We start from the raw sequence: 16,674 nt of genomic DNA on the forward strand, positions 1-16,674 counted from the left end.
TGAGAGAAAAGGCAAATCTCTCTTGGCTTCCAACGAGGACCTACATGGCAGGAACAGACTTAGCACTGTTCGAATCATCAGACATAATAGATAGGGATTTACTGTTACAGATTCCAGGCATATCACATATAGAAAAAGGAAGAGGGGCAATTAAATGTAGGCTCCAAAGCCTGGAGGCTAACATCAAAGATAAGTGGGAGAACCTCTAAATTGGGATTATATGAGAACTCTACAAGGCTATAAAATTCACATGAATAAGTGACCTAATTTTCATTTGGAACAGTTTCATTGTGGGTACAGTGACAAGATGATCTCTGAGAAGTTTTCCAATCTGTGACATGATTCCTATTCTCTAATTAATTAATTAAGAATATTTTTCCAAGGTTACATGATTCATGTTCTTTCCCTCCCTCATCCCTCCTCACCTCCCTTGAGCTGACAAGCAATTCCACTGAGTTATACATGTACCATTGTTCAAAAATTATTTTTATGTTATTAATATTTGCAAAATATGATCATTTAAAGTCAAAATCCCCAATCATATACCCATCAAACTATGTGATTGATCATATGTTTTTCTTCTGCATTTCTACTCCTACAGTTCTTTCTTTCAATATGGATAGCTTTCTTTCTCATAAGTACCTCTGGATTGCTCTGGGTCATTGCATTGCAGCTAGTAGAGAAGTCCATTACATTTGATTGTGCCACAATGTATTAGTCTCTCTGTTTAATGTTCTCCTGTGTTTGCCCCTTTCCCTCTGCATCAATTCCTGAAAATCTTTCCAGTTCACATGGAATTCCTCCAGTTCATTATTCCTTTCAGCATAGTAGTATTCCATCACCATCATATACCAAAATTTGTTTAGCCATTCCCCAATTGATAGCTACCCCCTCATTTTCCAATTTTTTGCTACTACCAAGAGCATGGTTATACATATATTTTTTAATAATTTTATAATTTTAGAAAAATTTTCCATGGTTACATAAGTCATGTTTTTACTTTCCCCTTCACCCCCTCAACCCCCCCCCCCCTCCGCTGTAGCCAATTTGCATTTCCACTGGTTTTATTATGTGTGGTCAGTCAAGACTTACTTACACATTATTGATAGTTACATGGGTGTGGTCTTTTCAGGTCTACATCCCCAATCATGTCCTCATCAACCCAAGTGTCCAAGCAGTTGTTTTTCTTCTGTGTTTCCTCTCCTGCAGTCCTTCCTCTGAATGTGGGTAGTGTTCCTTTCCATAGATCCCTCAGAATTGTCTTGTGTCATTGCAGTGCTGCTAGTACAGAAGTCCATTACATTCTATTTTACCACAGTGTATTGGTCTCTGTGTACAATGTTCTTCTGGCTCTGCTCCTTTCACTCTGCATCAATTCCTGGAGGTCTTTCCAGTTCACATGGAATTCCTCCAGTTTATTATTCCTTTGAGCACAATAGTATTCCATCACCAGCATATACCACAATTTGTTCAGCCATTCCCCAATTGAAGGACATACCCTTACTTTCCAGTTTTTTGCCACCACAAAGAGTGCTGCTATAAATATTTTTGTGCAAGTCTGTTTATCTATGATCTCTTTGGGGTACAATCCCAGCAATGGTATGGCTGGATCAAAGGGCAGGCATTCTTTTATCGCTCTTTGGGCATAGTTCCAAATTGCCCTCCAGAATGGCTGGATCAGTTCACAACTCCACCAGCAATGCATTAAAGTCCCAATTTTGCCACATCCCCTCCAACATTCATTACTTTCCCCTGCTATCATTTTAGCCATTCTGCTAGGTATGAGGTGGTACCTCAGAGTTGTTTAGATGTGCATTTCTTTAATTATTAGAGATTTAGAACACTTTCTCATGTGCTTATTGATACTTTTGATTTCTTTATCTGAAAATTGCCTATTGGGGCTGTGGGTAAATTTCTGTGACTCAGTTTCCACATTTCCCAACAAAGTTGTTGATAGAGGCTATAATATTTTCCCAAGCCCCTTTGCCCAGGCAGAAAAGTATGTTAACCTAACTCTTGGTATCTCCCCTTTCTTATTTCCTGTTATGTCCCCAGATACCCCCACCTTTACTTCCTTGCTCAAGGTTCTCTCTCAAGGCTACCCTTGTTATGAGAAAGCTGATTGAATTTCCATGAGAAAATTCCTTGTGGTTTTTGCCTTTATAAACTTGTGTATTCATGTAATAAATCACACTTGGTTGCCACCAGCAATTGAGGCCCTTCTGACCCCTAACTTTGACTTGACTCTTTTTTCCTCAACCCTTACCCGAGGACTCTTGGGGCTGATTCTGCCCTCCCTTCGGGGATTTTACAGTTTCTAAGAAGGAAGGATGTTATATCTATGTGTGTGTGTATGAATTAATATAAATGTATACACATAGTTATGCACATACACATGTATATTAATATTTTTCTCATTATAGAAGCACCAGCTCATATGTGTGTATGTTCTCATTATTCATCATTTACCAATGTATTTTCTACAAAGACTGTATGCTAAACTCATTGAGTCATTATTGATCTTCTCCAAGAAGTCCTATGTTATAGTAGTGCTTGAAACATCCAGAATAATTCAGTTACCTAATTTTCTGGGAGAAAAATCATTTTGGGTAAATAATCCCCACATCTTGTTCTCTATAGTGTATCTCAATGAAACATTTTTCTCTTGCAAGAATGTGTTTGAAATATATGCCTTGAACATGAGTATGTCCCAGAGGGCCATGGAAAAGAGGATTTGACTGGATTGTAACACCTTATAGAAAAGGAATTATGTAGAGAACATGGCTTCATACAATTAAAGAAATGAAAAGAGGATAACTGGCAACTAGCATCACCAAAAACATGGACTATTGAAGAATTCTCCAAGCATGATGGATGGATCTCTTCATGCTGAACTTATAGGAGATATAAACAAGAATTGTGGAAAATTATCATGTTTAAATGTGTTGAGACCTCTATTTTCAGAAGGAATGACTATGTGAGTGAAAACACAAATGAACAAATGTGAATTATTTTATGCCCAACAATGCCTTCTGAGACTGTCACTAGTCAACTCCCTTCAGTAAATAAGAAAATAATGATGATGTGGGTTTATGAACTGCTATAATCTTCAATCCAGTTTTGTGAAGGGAAGAGCTCTGATTCCAATAGGATGAAGGAGCAGACAGATAATATATTGTGTAGAAGGCTTTTCTCAGAATTAACAGAATTAACTTGACAACTGTCCTAAAAAACTTGCTAGTTGCATGACTATGAGAAAGGCACTCTTTTCCCTCCCTCTTCCTCTTTCTATGTTCTGCTGACCTCTACTCTTGCTTTTACCCTGAAGTTATCAAGTGTTCAAATCATTATCTGGGATAAGATGGATGCCACCTTCACTCACAGGGATGGCAGTTGAGAGATTCAGAATGTTCCCAGATGCCATGAGCCAGGGGCAAAAGTCAGTTGGTCCCACCCTATAAATACCCCTAGGAACAACAGTTGTGGTCTCTGAACTCAGAGCTGGGACTTGAGAAAACTTCTCTTGGAGCAAGAACTGGGACAGAGGGTGGAAAAGGGTAGGCCTGAACCTGTAACCTGTACCTGACTGAGAGAGAGCTAGTGATCAATCAATACCATTGATAGTAGACTTGAGAGTATAGAGATCATCAAGCAACTTCAACATCAATAGCCTTCCCTAATCTCTGGCTTGGCTATGGCCAAGTCAGGTCAGAGTTAGTGAGAGGGTGAAGACCTCCAGCCTCCACTAGCCTAGCAATCTCCAGTCCTGATCAATGATTAGCTTAGTAGCCAAACAATAGCAATAGGGTTCCCAAATCCTCAAACATATTACCTTGTTTTTCTTTCCCCATTAATAGTTAATACAGTGATTTACCAACAAGTACCTTTCCTGAGTGGTTTTTCTATCACAGCCCTTGGGAAGGGGAGAACCAATACGCAGTCAGATAACAACGTTTCCAATAGCCAATCAATAGCCTATCAACAATTAATCCAACCTCAGGTTGGGCCTAGTGAAGTTAACTGTCTACCTAACCTCTCAAGGTCCCAACCTGGGCAACTGTTAGAAGGAAGCCACTGACAGGCTTAACCAACCAAGCCTGTCAGGGAAAAGAGGGATAGATTACATCAATAGCTATTGTGAGAGGACTGGGTGTTCCTCCTTCACCAACTATAGCTGGCTTAGGCCTTGGGCACCTGATCCCTCCTTCATTCATACTACCCCTAAGATCTACATACCATCCATCCTCCCAGATCTAGAGAGGAAGATCTATAGGGAGATAGGAGATATAGAAAGATATATATATCTTCTCTTTTATTTCTTTTTAACACAAGCAATGTCAAATAGCCTGAATACTCAATTCTCCTTCTCCTTGAAGATAAAAACAGAATAGAATTAGCTTTTTTCTCAGACAATCATAGGTTGAGATGGGGAGGGGCAAGGGGCTGAACAGATGAGAGCAGGGCAAACCCAATCTCCAATTTTCAGAGAAAGAATCATGTCTTCAGCAAAGCCATAATGAGCCTCAGGCTATGTTCCTCCTCTTCCCAACTCTGAAAGAGAATGCCTGCACTTGTGAACACAAATTGAATGTTCAAAGGAAAGTCAATTATTATATTTGGAAGTGGATTACTTTAAAAAAAAAGAGCAAAAGTGATAACACAGAAGATAAGACATCTACACAAAAACATTTATTAATAAACAGATTTTATTAAGCATGACAAGTACAAGAGAAGAAATAGGAAAGTACAGAGAAGGAGAGGTAGGAGATTGGGGCAAGGTATTTTTTTCAAAATAAACTTTTATTGATAATTTTTGTTTTATTATTCCTATTTTTCTTGTGTAGAATTTCCCCCCTTTTCAGAGAGCTTTTATGTCAAAAATATTTTAAAATAATATTATCAATAATATGTATAATGAAACCTGATTCATTTGCATGCAGTCCCAACTGATCTGGTGAATTTAAAGACAAGACAATTCTGGCCTTAGGTACCTAGGTGTGAACACCATTATGAATTGTGGATTACTTTAAAAAAGAGCAAAGGTGATAACTCAGTACCAAGGTCAAAGCTGGAAGAACTATGAAGACATAAGAGTTCTCACCTTTTGTGGGCAGAATAAAGCAAAACCCTTAAAAAATAAAACCCCTAACAAATCAGTCCTAAAGACTTTTGCTGGTAGTGTTTAATGGAAAGAACCACCATTATCAATCCTGAGAAGAACATCTTAGAAGGAAGAAATCAGGGATAAGTTTCAGTTTTAATTAAGGGTCAATACAACTCTAGGCTGAAGGACCAAGGTGTGAACACCATTGTGATAAGAAGTCAGTACTGTGGCAGAATTTGAAAACTAGTAAAACACAGGAGTTCTCACCTTTTGTGGGTGGAGTATGGGGAGGAGTTATCAGGGGAAGTCCTATAAAAAGATCCCATTAACTCAAGCCCATTATTTTTTGCTGAGAGAGCTCAAGGGAAAGAGCTAGCATTTTCTATCCTGGGAGGAATATTGGATAAATAAGGAATAAGAGGTAAGTTTCTCTCAGAAATTTTTTTTTCTCTGTATAATTTACAAAACTCCATCTTGATTTAGTTAGTAAATGAATCAGAATAAGAGAGGGGACAAAAATAGTAGGTTGAGAAGAAAAATATCTGGATTTATGGTCTATGATGGTGGGGTCAAAGTTAAGAGAACAGAGAGAAGTAGTTGGGATTTTCTTTGTCATAGCCATAACCAGAAATGTGATTAGCTATTTTTAAATTATTCAATAAAATAATAGAGTAGGCTAAATCAGAGTAGTATTTAAGAAGAATGTTTTCTTCAGAAGATGGTGACCCTCAGGTGTGGGATAAAAGGAAGAGAAGATGAGAGTAAGAAACAGTAAAAGAAAACTTCCATCATCTAACTTCCTTGGAGAAGAGAGATCAGGTTCAGCACTGGGGTCATTAGCTTCCATGATCCATGGGGACAAATTGGTTCTCTACAAGGATGTAGTTATTTAGCCTCTTCTAGATGACTTGGGATGAGGCCCAATTGTAAGGCAGACTCCATCTATCTCCATGATTTCTGAGTCCCAGGACTCTGAGGTTCCCTGGTTCTATTTGAAGGCAGGCTCTTATGACACTTAGGATTCTAGTAGATCTGCTCTTGAAATGTGGTGGATATGGAACCATCTCTGTTGAAGTCCTTGCATTGCCTCCGAATCCTAACATACAACTTGTACAAAAGTTTGGAGGTGCCTTGGATGACACAGGAATTCCCTTGTCAAACTTTTTCACTGATTCTTCCTCCCCAGGTTTAGAAACATGGATGCCAAAAGTTTAATTGAAAACCTCAAGACAGAACTCACTTGCCCCATTTGCCTGAGCTACTTCACAGAACCAGTGACAGTCAAATGTGGCCATAGCTTTTGCATAGAGTGTCTTCTCCACTGCAAGGAGGGAGCTGATGAAACATTAACCTGCGCAGAGTGTAGAGGAACCATTGAATACAGTCAGTTAGTCCCCAACGAGATCTTGCAGAAACTGTCCATCACTGGGAAAAATGTCAGACCTCATTTACTGCAGAGCATGGTGGGTCTGACCATCTGTGATCAACACGGGGAAAAAGAGAAGATTTTCTGTGAGGAAGACCAGAGACTTCTCTGTGATTCCTGCTTATTATCCACAGAGCACAAGGATCACCAAGTCCTTCCCTTAGAAATGGCTGCTGAGAGGTGTAAGGTAAGATTGTCTACTCTTTATGGATCAATCCCAGGAGAGAAATATTTTCTGTTCACTGAACTCTCTTTGGGGCCTCTGCCATCTTGGACTCAAGAGGTCAACTTACAGGGCCCATGGAAATTCTAGGGGTCTCACATCTCTAACTTCTGTGACAAGCAAGCAACCTGCTCATGTTTACTGACCTTTTGGATCCTTCTTGGCCTCTGTGTTGTCATCTAATAATAATAGCTACTTCCTTTCATGGTTATTTTGAGATTTCAATGGCAAAAAGATACAAACAGACCTTTGATAGCCTTGAGGATGGGGAGAGTGTATATAGTTGCTGCTCTTATTGTCCAGGAATTTTGAAGCATGTGGGCCTCTTTGGTCTAAAACTGAGGGTTAACAAAGCCTTTTATTTTTTTTTTCTTGTAGGAGAAGCTCCAGAAGACAAGAAATATCTTACAGAGAAGAGAGGAGGAATTTAAAATGGCTCTGGACAGTGTGAGAAATACAAAGGCACAGTATAAGGTCAGAGTTTTTTTTTTGTTTTTTTTTTTTTTTCCCCAGAGTAGGTTGTGAGGTACATTGTTCCTTGAAAACCCTTTTTAGAAGGAAGATGTAATGATGAAAATGACAAGATAATAATGTTATTGTAAACAAAAGATTTATGCTAATGATCAAAGGATGAAATACATTATCATTCCTTGGGGAGAATAATTTGAGACCTCATGCTAACAGAAGAACTTTGTTTTCATATGTTGGGAAGAAAGACCCCCACCCCCACCCCCCTTATACTTGATTGGATTTTAGTGATAGGTTTAAGATCATCAGTATTGTGATTCCAAAGTGATTAGTATAATTCCATTATAATCAGTAATTACAATTCGTAGAATTCATGATTTTTATAAGGATCTCTAACTAAAGCATAAAAATGCTCCTAAGGGGACTTTGCAACCCCCTCCCTCAGTCATATTTCCCTTCTCTCATGAGATGCTGACCATATGAGTTTCAGGTCCTGGAATGCTGCATCATGTCCTGAGATGGTGCAAGAATGCTCACCCTTTTCTATTTAGAAATAGCCATCCTCCCACCAGATCAGATGAGCCCTGAGATAATGGCCATCAGTATTTCTTAATAAGAGTGTTGTCTTGTGATCTGACTTTAAGACAAATTTGGGTTCTCCTAAATGAAATAACCAATCAGCTGTGCAGTTGGATAATGGTTTCTAAAAAAGACCTACATGATGTTGTATGATATAAGTCATCAACCTTGTTTGGAAATATTCACTCTGTATATAAACCAGGTCTCTGCTGCCTGGCTCAATCTCTTGCTGGGGTCCAACTATGTAACATGTGCAAGATTCCAGGTTTATCTGGGAGACTTGGCCCTCTTCCAATAAACTCTAATATTTTATCTCGACTTGGAGAAATTTTGCTTTTTGACTTTATTTACCTAAATTGTCTATATCAGAGCAGTGGGATAAAAATTTCCATGACACATATAAACTACTGAAATATACATGTGAAGAAACAGCGTCCCTACAGGATTTTGGTATTTTATTTGATCTTTGCTGCATTTCTGAGGACTTTTCCTTTACCACAGCATCACTCTTGCTAACCTCTTCATCTTTAACTAAGGAAAGGACCCTCAAGAGACAGTTTACCTTACAATGATTGAAATAGAATATGGGGACCCGGCACTCAGAAAAGTGGTGTCTGATAGCCAGTGTTCTGTGTTCTAGATAGCGAATAGTATTTAGAATGGAGGAAAAAGATTTGCCTCTAAGCAATTCTGTCACGAATTTTTCACTTCTTTCTTTTATCCTGTTTTCTCTCGGTACAGAAGGATATACACGCTCTTAAACAGTCAGTTATATATGAGTATAAGAAAATGCACCAGTTCTTACTGGAAGAAGAAAATCTACAATTGCAAAGATTAGACCAGGAATCCAGAGATAACCTGGATAAACTTGAGGAGAACAAAGCCAAACTATCACAACAAATCCAAAAACTGCAACAAATGATACTAGAAATAGAGGAGAATTTGGACAAGGAAGCACTGGAAATGCTCCAAGTGAGTATGTGAAACACAGGCATACTATTACTTTAGAAATAAGGAGCAGATAGGACATGTCCTGTTACCTACAGAGCACTGAGGGAGAGGTTCTCAAGACTGTTTGTAAGAATGGGTCAGGTGAGGCTTTTCAGTGCATTCACTAAAACATTTATTTTCTGATGAGCAGGATTGACTGGTAATCTGCAATAGTGAGATAATATGTAGCACAGGAATTCTCAAGTACGCCACTTCAGTATAGGAGTTTACTTTGAGTTTCAAAACCTGTCCCCTGTTGGGCCAAATTCATACTTGTAATGATAAGCATGTACTTGAGTTTTTTGACTCATTTCCTCATAGCAAAATATAATACTAGGTTCTAAGCAAAAATTTAAAAATAAATTGATAAATTTATATTAGACATTTATAAAGTTCCTATTGTGTGTCAGGTGTTATTTTAGTCTCTGCAAATAACAGTAAAGAGAGGATGAAATAATCTTGACTTGCAAGGAGTTGTCAATGTACTTGGAAAGACATCAAGGACATATACAAGGAAATGAGAGAAAATATGTGTTAAGTTGGACAAGAAAGTGATACCATTTGGGGAATTATGGAATAGGAAGAAATCAAAGGAGAATAATGAATTTAAGTTACATTTTTTTAAACCCTTAACTTCTGTGTATTGGCTCCTAGGTGGAAGAGTGGGAAGGGTGGGCAATGACTTGGCCAGGGTCACACAGCTGGGAAGTGTCTGAGGCCGGATTTGAACCTAGGACCTCCCGTCCCTAGGCTACACAGCTGCCCCTTAAGTTACATTTTCACAGAAGAAAGGCATTCAGTACTCTATGAGGTAGAGTTGAGGATCAACTTAATTTCCTGGCTTGGAAGATCATCATTAAGTGCTAAAATATTTTTAGAATCATCAATCTACATTTTTGTTCATGGTGTAATAGATGAAAAGGAACATTAAGGATGTAGAATCAATCAGTCAAGAGGAAAATGCTCTGAGTGGGAAAGAGGATTAGAATCCATGCCCCAGAGTATCAGATTAAGAAACTGATTATGTTTAGCACTGGAGAAGTGTTAGGTGGGAAGTGATAGCTGTATTCATTAAGTATTCAAATACTTAACTATCACCAGGGCATTAGACTTGCTCTTCTAGGTACTAGAGGTTAAAACTAGAATGAATGTATTGTACAAATTTTTTTTAAATCCATCAAAGTTACTCACATAATTTGGTGCTTTGAGTTTCCAGTATTGCCAATGTGCATTATTTAGTGTGAGTCATTCTCTGAATTAGGTGAGAGTTATTTTATTATCTCTATCCTATGGGGGAGATCAATGAATGTCAGAGCCATTGAGAGACTTCTTTGGAGTCACACAGATAGAATCTAAAAGAATATTTTAACTTATGTCTCATTGATTCCAAATCCCACATTAAGTCATACTATCTCTCTGCAGAGATATTGTCCAAAATGGTTTTTATTGCTTTTAGATGCGATGATTTCACTGCCATGAGAAGAAAGTATTCTGAATGAGCCTTGATGGACCTTTTATTTTTTTATGTGCTATAGACGTCATTCATACATTATAAAGATAGGTGGTATCCTCTGAGATATTTGCTGACTCTAAGATTCTATTTCTTCCCCTGACAAACAACCAATATATCCACTCTCTAGTGGCAGATAGATGTAGGTTGATGGCATTTTGATGTTTTGAGCTTTGAGATGACAATGCTTAGGCAGTTAGAATGCTATCGGCAAAAAGACACTGGAAGGTGACTTCCATTCAAGATTTTGGACTCTATTCCCATTTCATCTGTATAAGATCATGACAAGCCTCTTCATTTTCAGAACCCACATTTCCCATCCATCACAACCATAAAATAGGGTGAATATCAATCTCCCTAGTCCCCTGAACCTTTCCCAACTTCTTCATTCAGGTAAACAAAAGTTTCACTCTGTCAAATGAATTTTCTGTGTTAGGGAGGGAGAGAATGGCAGGGCAGAATGACATTTCTTCATGATGGAGTCATTTTTCCATCTTCAGGAGGGGGCAGAAGCATGAAACAAATTAAAGAACAACTGAAGGCTCATTCTCACCAATTCTGCTCAGACTTAAATTGTGCACATATGTTAACGTTCCTGAAAAAGAGATCTTAGAGAGTGACAGAACTGTGGGGAGGTGTGTCTGGGCTCTCAGAGGAAATTTAAAAAAAAAGATAAAATAGCAAAATACTAAAGCTGCCGTTTATTTTCTCCCCTCAGGATGCGAAAGACACCTTGAAAAGGTAAGTTTCTATTCTATGGCCTACTAAATAAGATTCTGTGAAGGAATCTGACTATTTGAAGGGATTAATTAGGATCTAATCTCCTGGAACATAATGAAGTATTTGATACAGCTTTGGCTTTGTTGATTTGGATAGAACAATTGTAACCAAATGTGTCCTATTTGTAGGAATGAAGAGCTGACGTTTCAAGAACCAGAAGTTACTTCCCCAAATTGGACCACCTGTTCTATCACTGGCTTGAGAAAAATGCTCATGAACTTCCATAGTAAGTCATTCATATCAATCTCTTTTGATATTTCTCTATTCCTTGGAGTTCCTATATAGTTTGCAATGGATTTCCTTAGTGTGAGCTATTGACCCTGCCTTCAGCCACTGCTACTCCATATAGATTATATCTACCTTTACATGACTTGTAGGAATAAGTTAGGGATAGTCTGATTTCTAGGATTAGTTGAAGGAAGGGAATGTTGAGAGAAGCCCTAGGAAAGGATTCTGGGTAGAAAGGAATTTGGGGTCTACAACTAATAATAACTGAACTTGACTTCCTTCTTGGATTTTGACCAAGCTGGAGGGAGGTTTAGTCTCTGCCTACAATTCCCATCAAGCTGAAGGAAGAATTTTGTTCTAAGAGATTCTCCCTGGAGAGTCAGGATTTTTGTGGAGAAAATCTTTGACATCCAGGTAGAGGGTTTGCTTGGAAGAAACTAATTTCCCTGAGATCTGTCTTCATCTGGCAGTGATCCATCTAGCAGAATTCATTGGCTAAGGTAATTCAAAGCTTTTCACCTATAACTTTGAGTTACTTAGTACAGAAGCCAAACCCAGAGGTTGTTTCCCTTTCTTCTCTATTAATTATTAGTATTAGGTTAGATAGCATTGTGGGTTGTCTTAGATAGCACAGGAAGGATTAAGGAGGGCCTATAGAAGAAAACAAAGGCTCTCTTTTCCAAAGATACTTAGATAGTTGGGTGGAGTTAGGGTTATACCTACCAGTTCCTTTTATTCATTTTTAAAAATAAACTTAATTTTTCATAAACCAAAGGTTTGTGCTTCACTGGCCCTGGGGAGTTCCTCTAGGACTCTTCCATAATACAGACTACTGATTTACTTTTCAGTGTTCCCCTTTGATATCAGAACAAGTCTAAAAGATTCTATTTATTTCACTCATTAGCTCAGTTATATTCTTAAACAGGTGGAATATTTCACAGCTGTACTAGTAGTCAATCAATGTGCCTAACATACCACTTCAATATCAACACTGAATTCTTCTTTGTTTTATTCTCTTTGACTATTCTGGGTGTGTGTGGGGGTGGTGTTATAGTTCAGAGGTTCAAGATTCATTTGTATAATTATAAATTATTATGAGCTCTTTTGATCATTTTTCTTGGTTCCCAATTAGTCTCATCATCATTTTATACATAAATTATAGCCAGTTAGTCATTGATGAAATAACTCTTATTTCCCATAATATGAATCAACTATAAGTGATGATATGAATGAAGTTTGAGTATTCCCTTTACATTTCTTCATGAAATGTATTTGTTTTGTTGTTAACTTTTTGGTCTTTCATTCTGACATTTTGTTTTGTTATGAATTTTGCATTATTTTGGTTATGGATCTATGTATGTCTTACATCCCCTCTGATAGATTGTAAACACCATGTAGACATGAATCTTTGGTAGAGTTGAAAAGAGTAGATCCCCCCTTTGGCAGGTTTTTGTAAAAAGTTATTTGTATAAAAAACTATTTCCAAAAAGGAGCAAATATTTATACTCTCCATCTGTGTTAGTATACACTACACATTTTATTCCAATATACGACCTCTTTTAGTTATATACTGCCTATGGAAATATTTTCTAATATCTTTCAAGGGCTGGCATTCTACTTGACCATAGTAAGTGCTTAATAAAAAGTGGTTTTAAAACATTTAATGAATGTCTTTATCATAGATGTAAAACTAGAATGGACCTAAAGATCATTAGCTGAACCTATCTTTTTCATTTTATAATTAAGAAAATGAGTCATTTGGAAAACTAATGTAATTTATAGCAGCTCTTTTTATAGTGGCAAATTGGAAATTGAGGGGATGTCCATAAATTGGGAAATGGTTGAACAAATCGAGGTACATGGTGATTATGGAATATTAGCTACTATGTTGTAAGAAATGATGAACTGGATGATTTCAGAAAGATTGGGAAAAATCTACATGAACTGATACATACAGAGTGAAATAAGCAGAACCAGAAGAACATTATGCAGAGTAACAGCAACACTATGTGATGATCAACTGTGAAAGACTTAGCTATTCTCAGCAATACAATGATCTAGGACAATTCTGAGAGACCTTAAGACATAGAATGCTATCCTCCTGCTGGAGTAGGAATACAGATCAATGCATATGCTTTTTTACTTTAGTTTATTTGGGTATTTATTTTTGGGTTTTAGTTTTATAATGGTATTTTCTTACAAAAATGAACAACATGGAAATATGTTTTACATGATAACGCATGTATAACACAGATCAACATGCTTACCAACTCTGGGCAGGAGGGAAGGAGACAATTTGGATAACATAACTTTAGAAAATTTATTTGGAAAATTGTTTTTATATGTGAATGGTAAGATTAAAAATTAAAAAAGGAAAATTAATGTAATTATCCAATGAAATTTTAGCCAGGACAATCCTAAGCATTCTATATAAACTCAGATGTATTGTGACTCCTGTCTCATAGTGTGAGAATGTCCAAGATTAGGGGATTTTTCTTTTTTTATATACTCCAAGGTCTGCACATAAGGCTAATTATCCATTTTCTTTTTCTGTAGGGGATATAACCCTGGACCCTGAAACAATGAATCCTCATTTCATCCTGTCTGAAGATATGAAGGGTGTTTTGTATGAAAGAGTCACCCAGAACTTGTCTAACAATGAAGAAAATTTGGACTATGCTATTAATATATTGGGGACCCAGACTTTCAACTCAGGCAAACATTATTGGGAAGTGGAAGTGGGGTATCAGACAGAGTGGGAAGTGGGTATCTGTGAAATCAACAGAGAGGCGACACACTCCAAAATATTTGAGAAGATAAAAACCCTATTTGGCTTCAGATTTGGAAGTAATTTCTTTCTCTGGAATTCACAAGATGGCTATCATGCAAGTCAGTCTATAAATAGGGTGGGTATTTTCCTTGATTTTGAGAAAGGCTATATTGCATTTTATGATGCAATAAGAAACTCTCTTATTTACAGTCCCCCAAATATTGCTTTTCAAAAACCCCTTTGCCCTTACTTTTCTCTTTGCCTTTCTAATGGAATAAGTAATTATGGGCATCTCATTGTCTGCCCCAAGGACTAACCAGTAAGTGGTTGCCAAATGATTATAATGAGATGGTTGATATTTGCATCCAAGAGCAGTCCTCTAACTCTCTTCTGACTACCCCAAAGGTAGCCCTCCATTTCCTGGCTCTCTATTGTTTACATGCAGTAGGATGTGGTGAGCTTGGTAGAAACTTTTGGTTTATAGGCTTAAGGTCAAAGTGCCTGTCAGCTGTATATTTTCTTAGCAAACTATATTATATGACTATTAAATAAAAAATGACTGTGTTATATAAATAATTATAAAGTCTAGTACTATTATAATTATAAAAGGGGATAGGGGCTTTAACACTCACAGTAGGTACAGAAATCTATCTTACAGCAAACTGGAAAAAAATACTTATAGCAAATTTCTCTGACAAGGATATCATTTCTCAACTACAAAGAGAACTGAATTAAATTTATAAGAAAACAAAGGATTTTCCAATTGACAAATGGTCAAAGATTTGAACAGGTAACTATTAGATGAAGAAATTAAAACCATTTTTAGTCATATGAAAAAAATGCTCCAAATTGCTCTTGATTAGAGAAATGCCAACTGAAACAACTCTGAAGTACCACCTCACACACATTTGACTGGTTAACATGACAAAAAAAAGGAAAATGATAAATGTTGGAGGTGACGTGGAAAAATTGGAATATTAACACACTGCTGGTGGAACTGCAAACCAATACAGCCATTTTGGAGACCAATATCAAACTATGCCTCCAAAAAGCCATAAAACTATGAATATCTCCTGACATAGCAATACTACTACTAGGTCTGTATTCCAAAGAGATCAAATAAAGGGGAAAAGAATCAACCTATACAAAATTAATCATAGCAGCTCTTTTTGTGTTGGCAAAAAATTGGAAACTGAAGGGATATTCATTAATTGAGGAATGGCTGAACAAGTTGCGGTACATGCTTGTAATGGAATATTATTGTGCCATAAGAAATGATAAGCAGGATGATCACAAAAAAAAAAAAAAAAAAAAAAAAACTTACCAACAACCTGGAAAGACTTAATGAAGCCATCCAAACCAAAGTGAGGAGAATATCATACAGAGTATCAATAATAACATATGATGATCAACTTTGAGTGACTTTACTATTATCAACAAGGCAAGGATCTAGGACAACACCAAGAGACTGAAAAAACAAGGATGTCCACCGCCAAAGAAGAAACAAGCATAGTCTGAATGAAAATTGAAATATACCATTCTTTACTTTATTTCCCCTATGAAATTTTCTCTAGTATAGGCTATGTGTGTCACCTTTAACAACATGACAAACATGGAAATATATATTATATGATAATATATGTATAACCTATATGACCTGCTTTCTTGGGAGGGGGAAGAGGGTAGAGAGAGAGGGAGAGGAAGAGCATGGATTGCAAATTATCAGAAAACAAATATTTTTAGATTATATAGACATAATCTGGAAAAAAATAAAAAGTTTATTTTATAAATTATTTTTAAAATGCAATAAATACGAAGAAAAGTAACCCAACAGAATCCAATAAATATGAACATTTATGATATATAATAATATAATACTTTAATAATGCTGTACAGCAATATGCTTCCTTCTGATTTTAAAAGAAGGCAAAAAATATTGTCAGTCCCCCAAAAATATCTTATGAAGCTAATCCTTTTAAGAATAGAGCTTTAAGAATAATATCAAATTAGGAAGCCATAATTCATCTGAAATTTCCAAGAATTTCAATTTTCAAACAATATTTGCTTTTTTTTTGTCTTTATTTGCATACTGAACTCAATGTGGACAATACTGTTTATAGGCTGAAAGAAGAATCTTAAAAAGTACTCATGAAGACTGATATGTAAAACTAATCTCATGGCCCCTTAATATTTCTTACATAGAAGATTCAAAACAGGAAACAATGTATTTTAAAATTTCTTTACATTTATTAATGTAATTTCATATGTAAGATCCTTAATCTAATTTTGAGAACTCAAGATATACTCAGTGTATATTCTAGTAGAAATATTTAAAAGCCACAATCATATATATATATATGCATGTATAGAAAGATCCTGAAAACGCATAGATAAAGATAAGTCTATATTCCTTTTTTTTTTTACCCAAAGGGCAAGCTATCATCCATTTTAAAGTAAAATATGCCCAATCACATAAGAGTTTTCAGACATTGTGACCACATTCTAAAATAGATCAGTTCATAATCAAATAGCATTCAGATTAAAAGAGAAGTTACTTTTCTAATGATAAAATAGAATTTCTAATGGGATATTATTA

General features: G+C 36.5%; 1 protein-coding gene across 1 annotated transcript; it reads left to right on the forward strand.

Moving 5' to 3' along the window:
- Positions 1 to 6,300: 6,300 nt before the first annotated feature.
- On the forward strand, positions 6,301 to 14,394 carry LOC123252282 (probable E3 ubiquitin-protein ligase TRIML1). The gene is made up of 6 exons (XM_044681661.1): positions 6,301 to 6,717; positions 7,132 to 7,227; positions 8,542 to 8,772; positions 11,019 to 11,041; positions 11,209 to 11,306; positions 13,865 to 14,394. Exons 1-6 carry the CDS (start codon positions 6,301 to 6,303, stop codon positions 14,392 to 14,394), a joined length of 1,395 nt encoding a protein of 464 aa, XP_044537596.1.
- The last annotated feature ends 2,280 nt before the right edge of the window (positions 14,395 to 16,674 follow it).

Source organism: Gracilinanus agilis, chromosome 6 (genome assembly GCF_016433145.1).
Source record: "Gracilinanus agilis isolate LMUSP501 chromosome 6, AgileGrace, whole genome shotgun sequence".
Lineage (NCBI taxonomy): Eukaryota > Metazoa > Chordata > Mammalia > Didelphimorphia > Didelphidae > Gracilinanus > Gracilinanus agilis.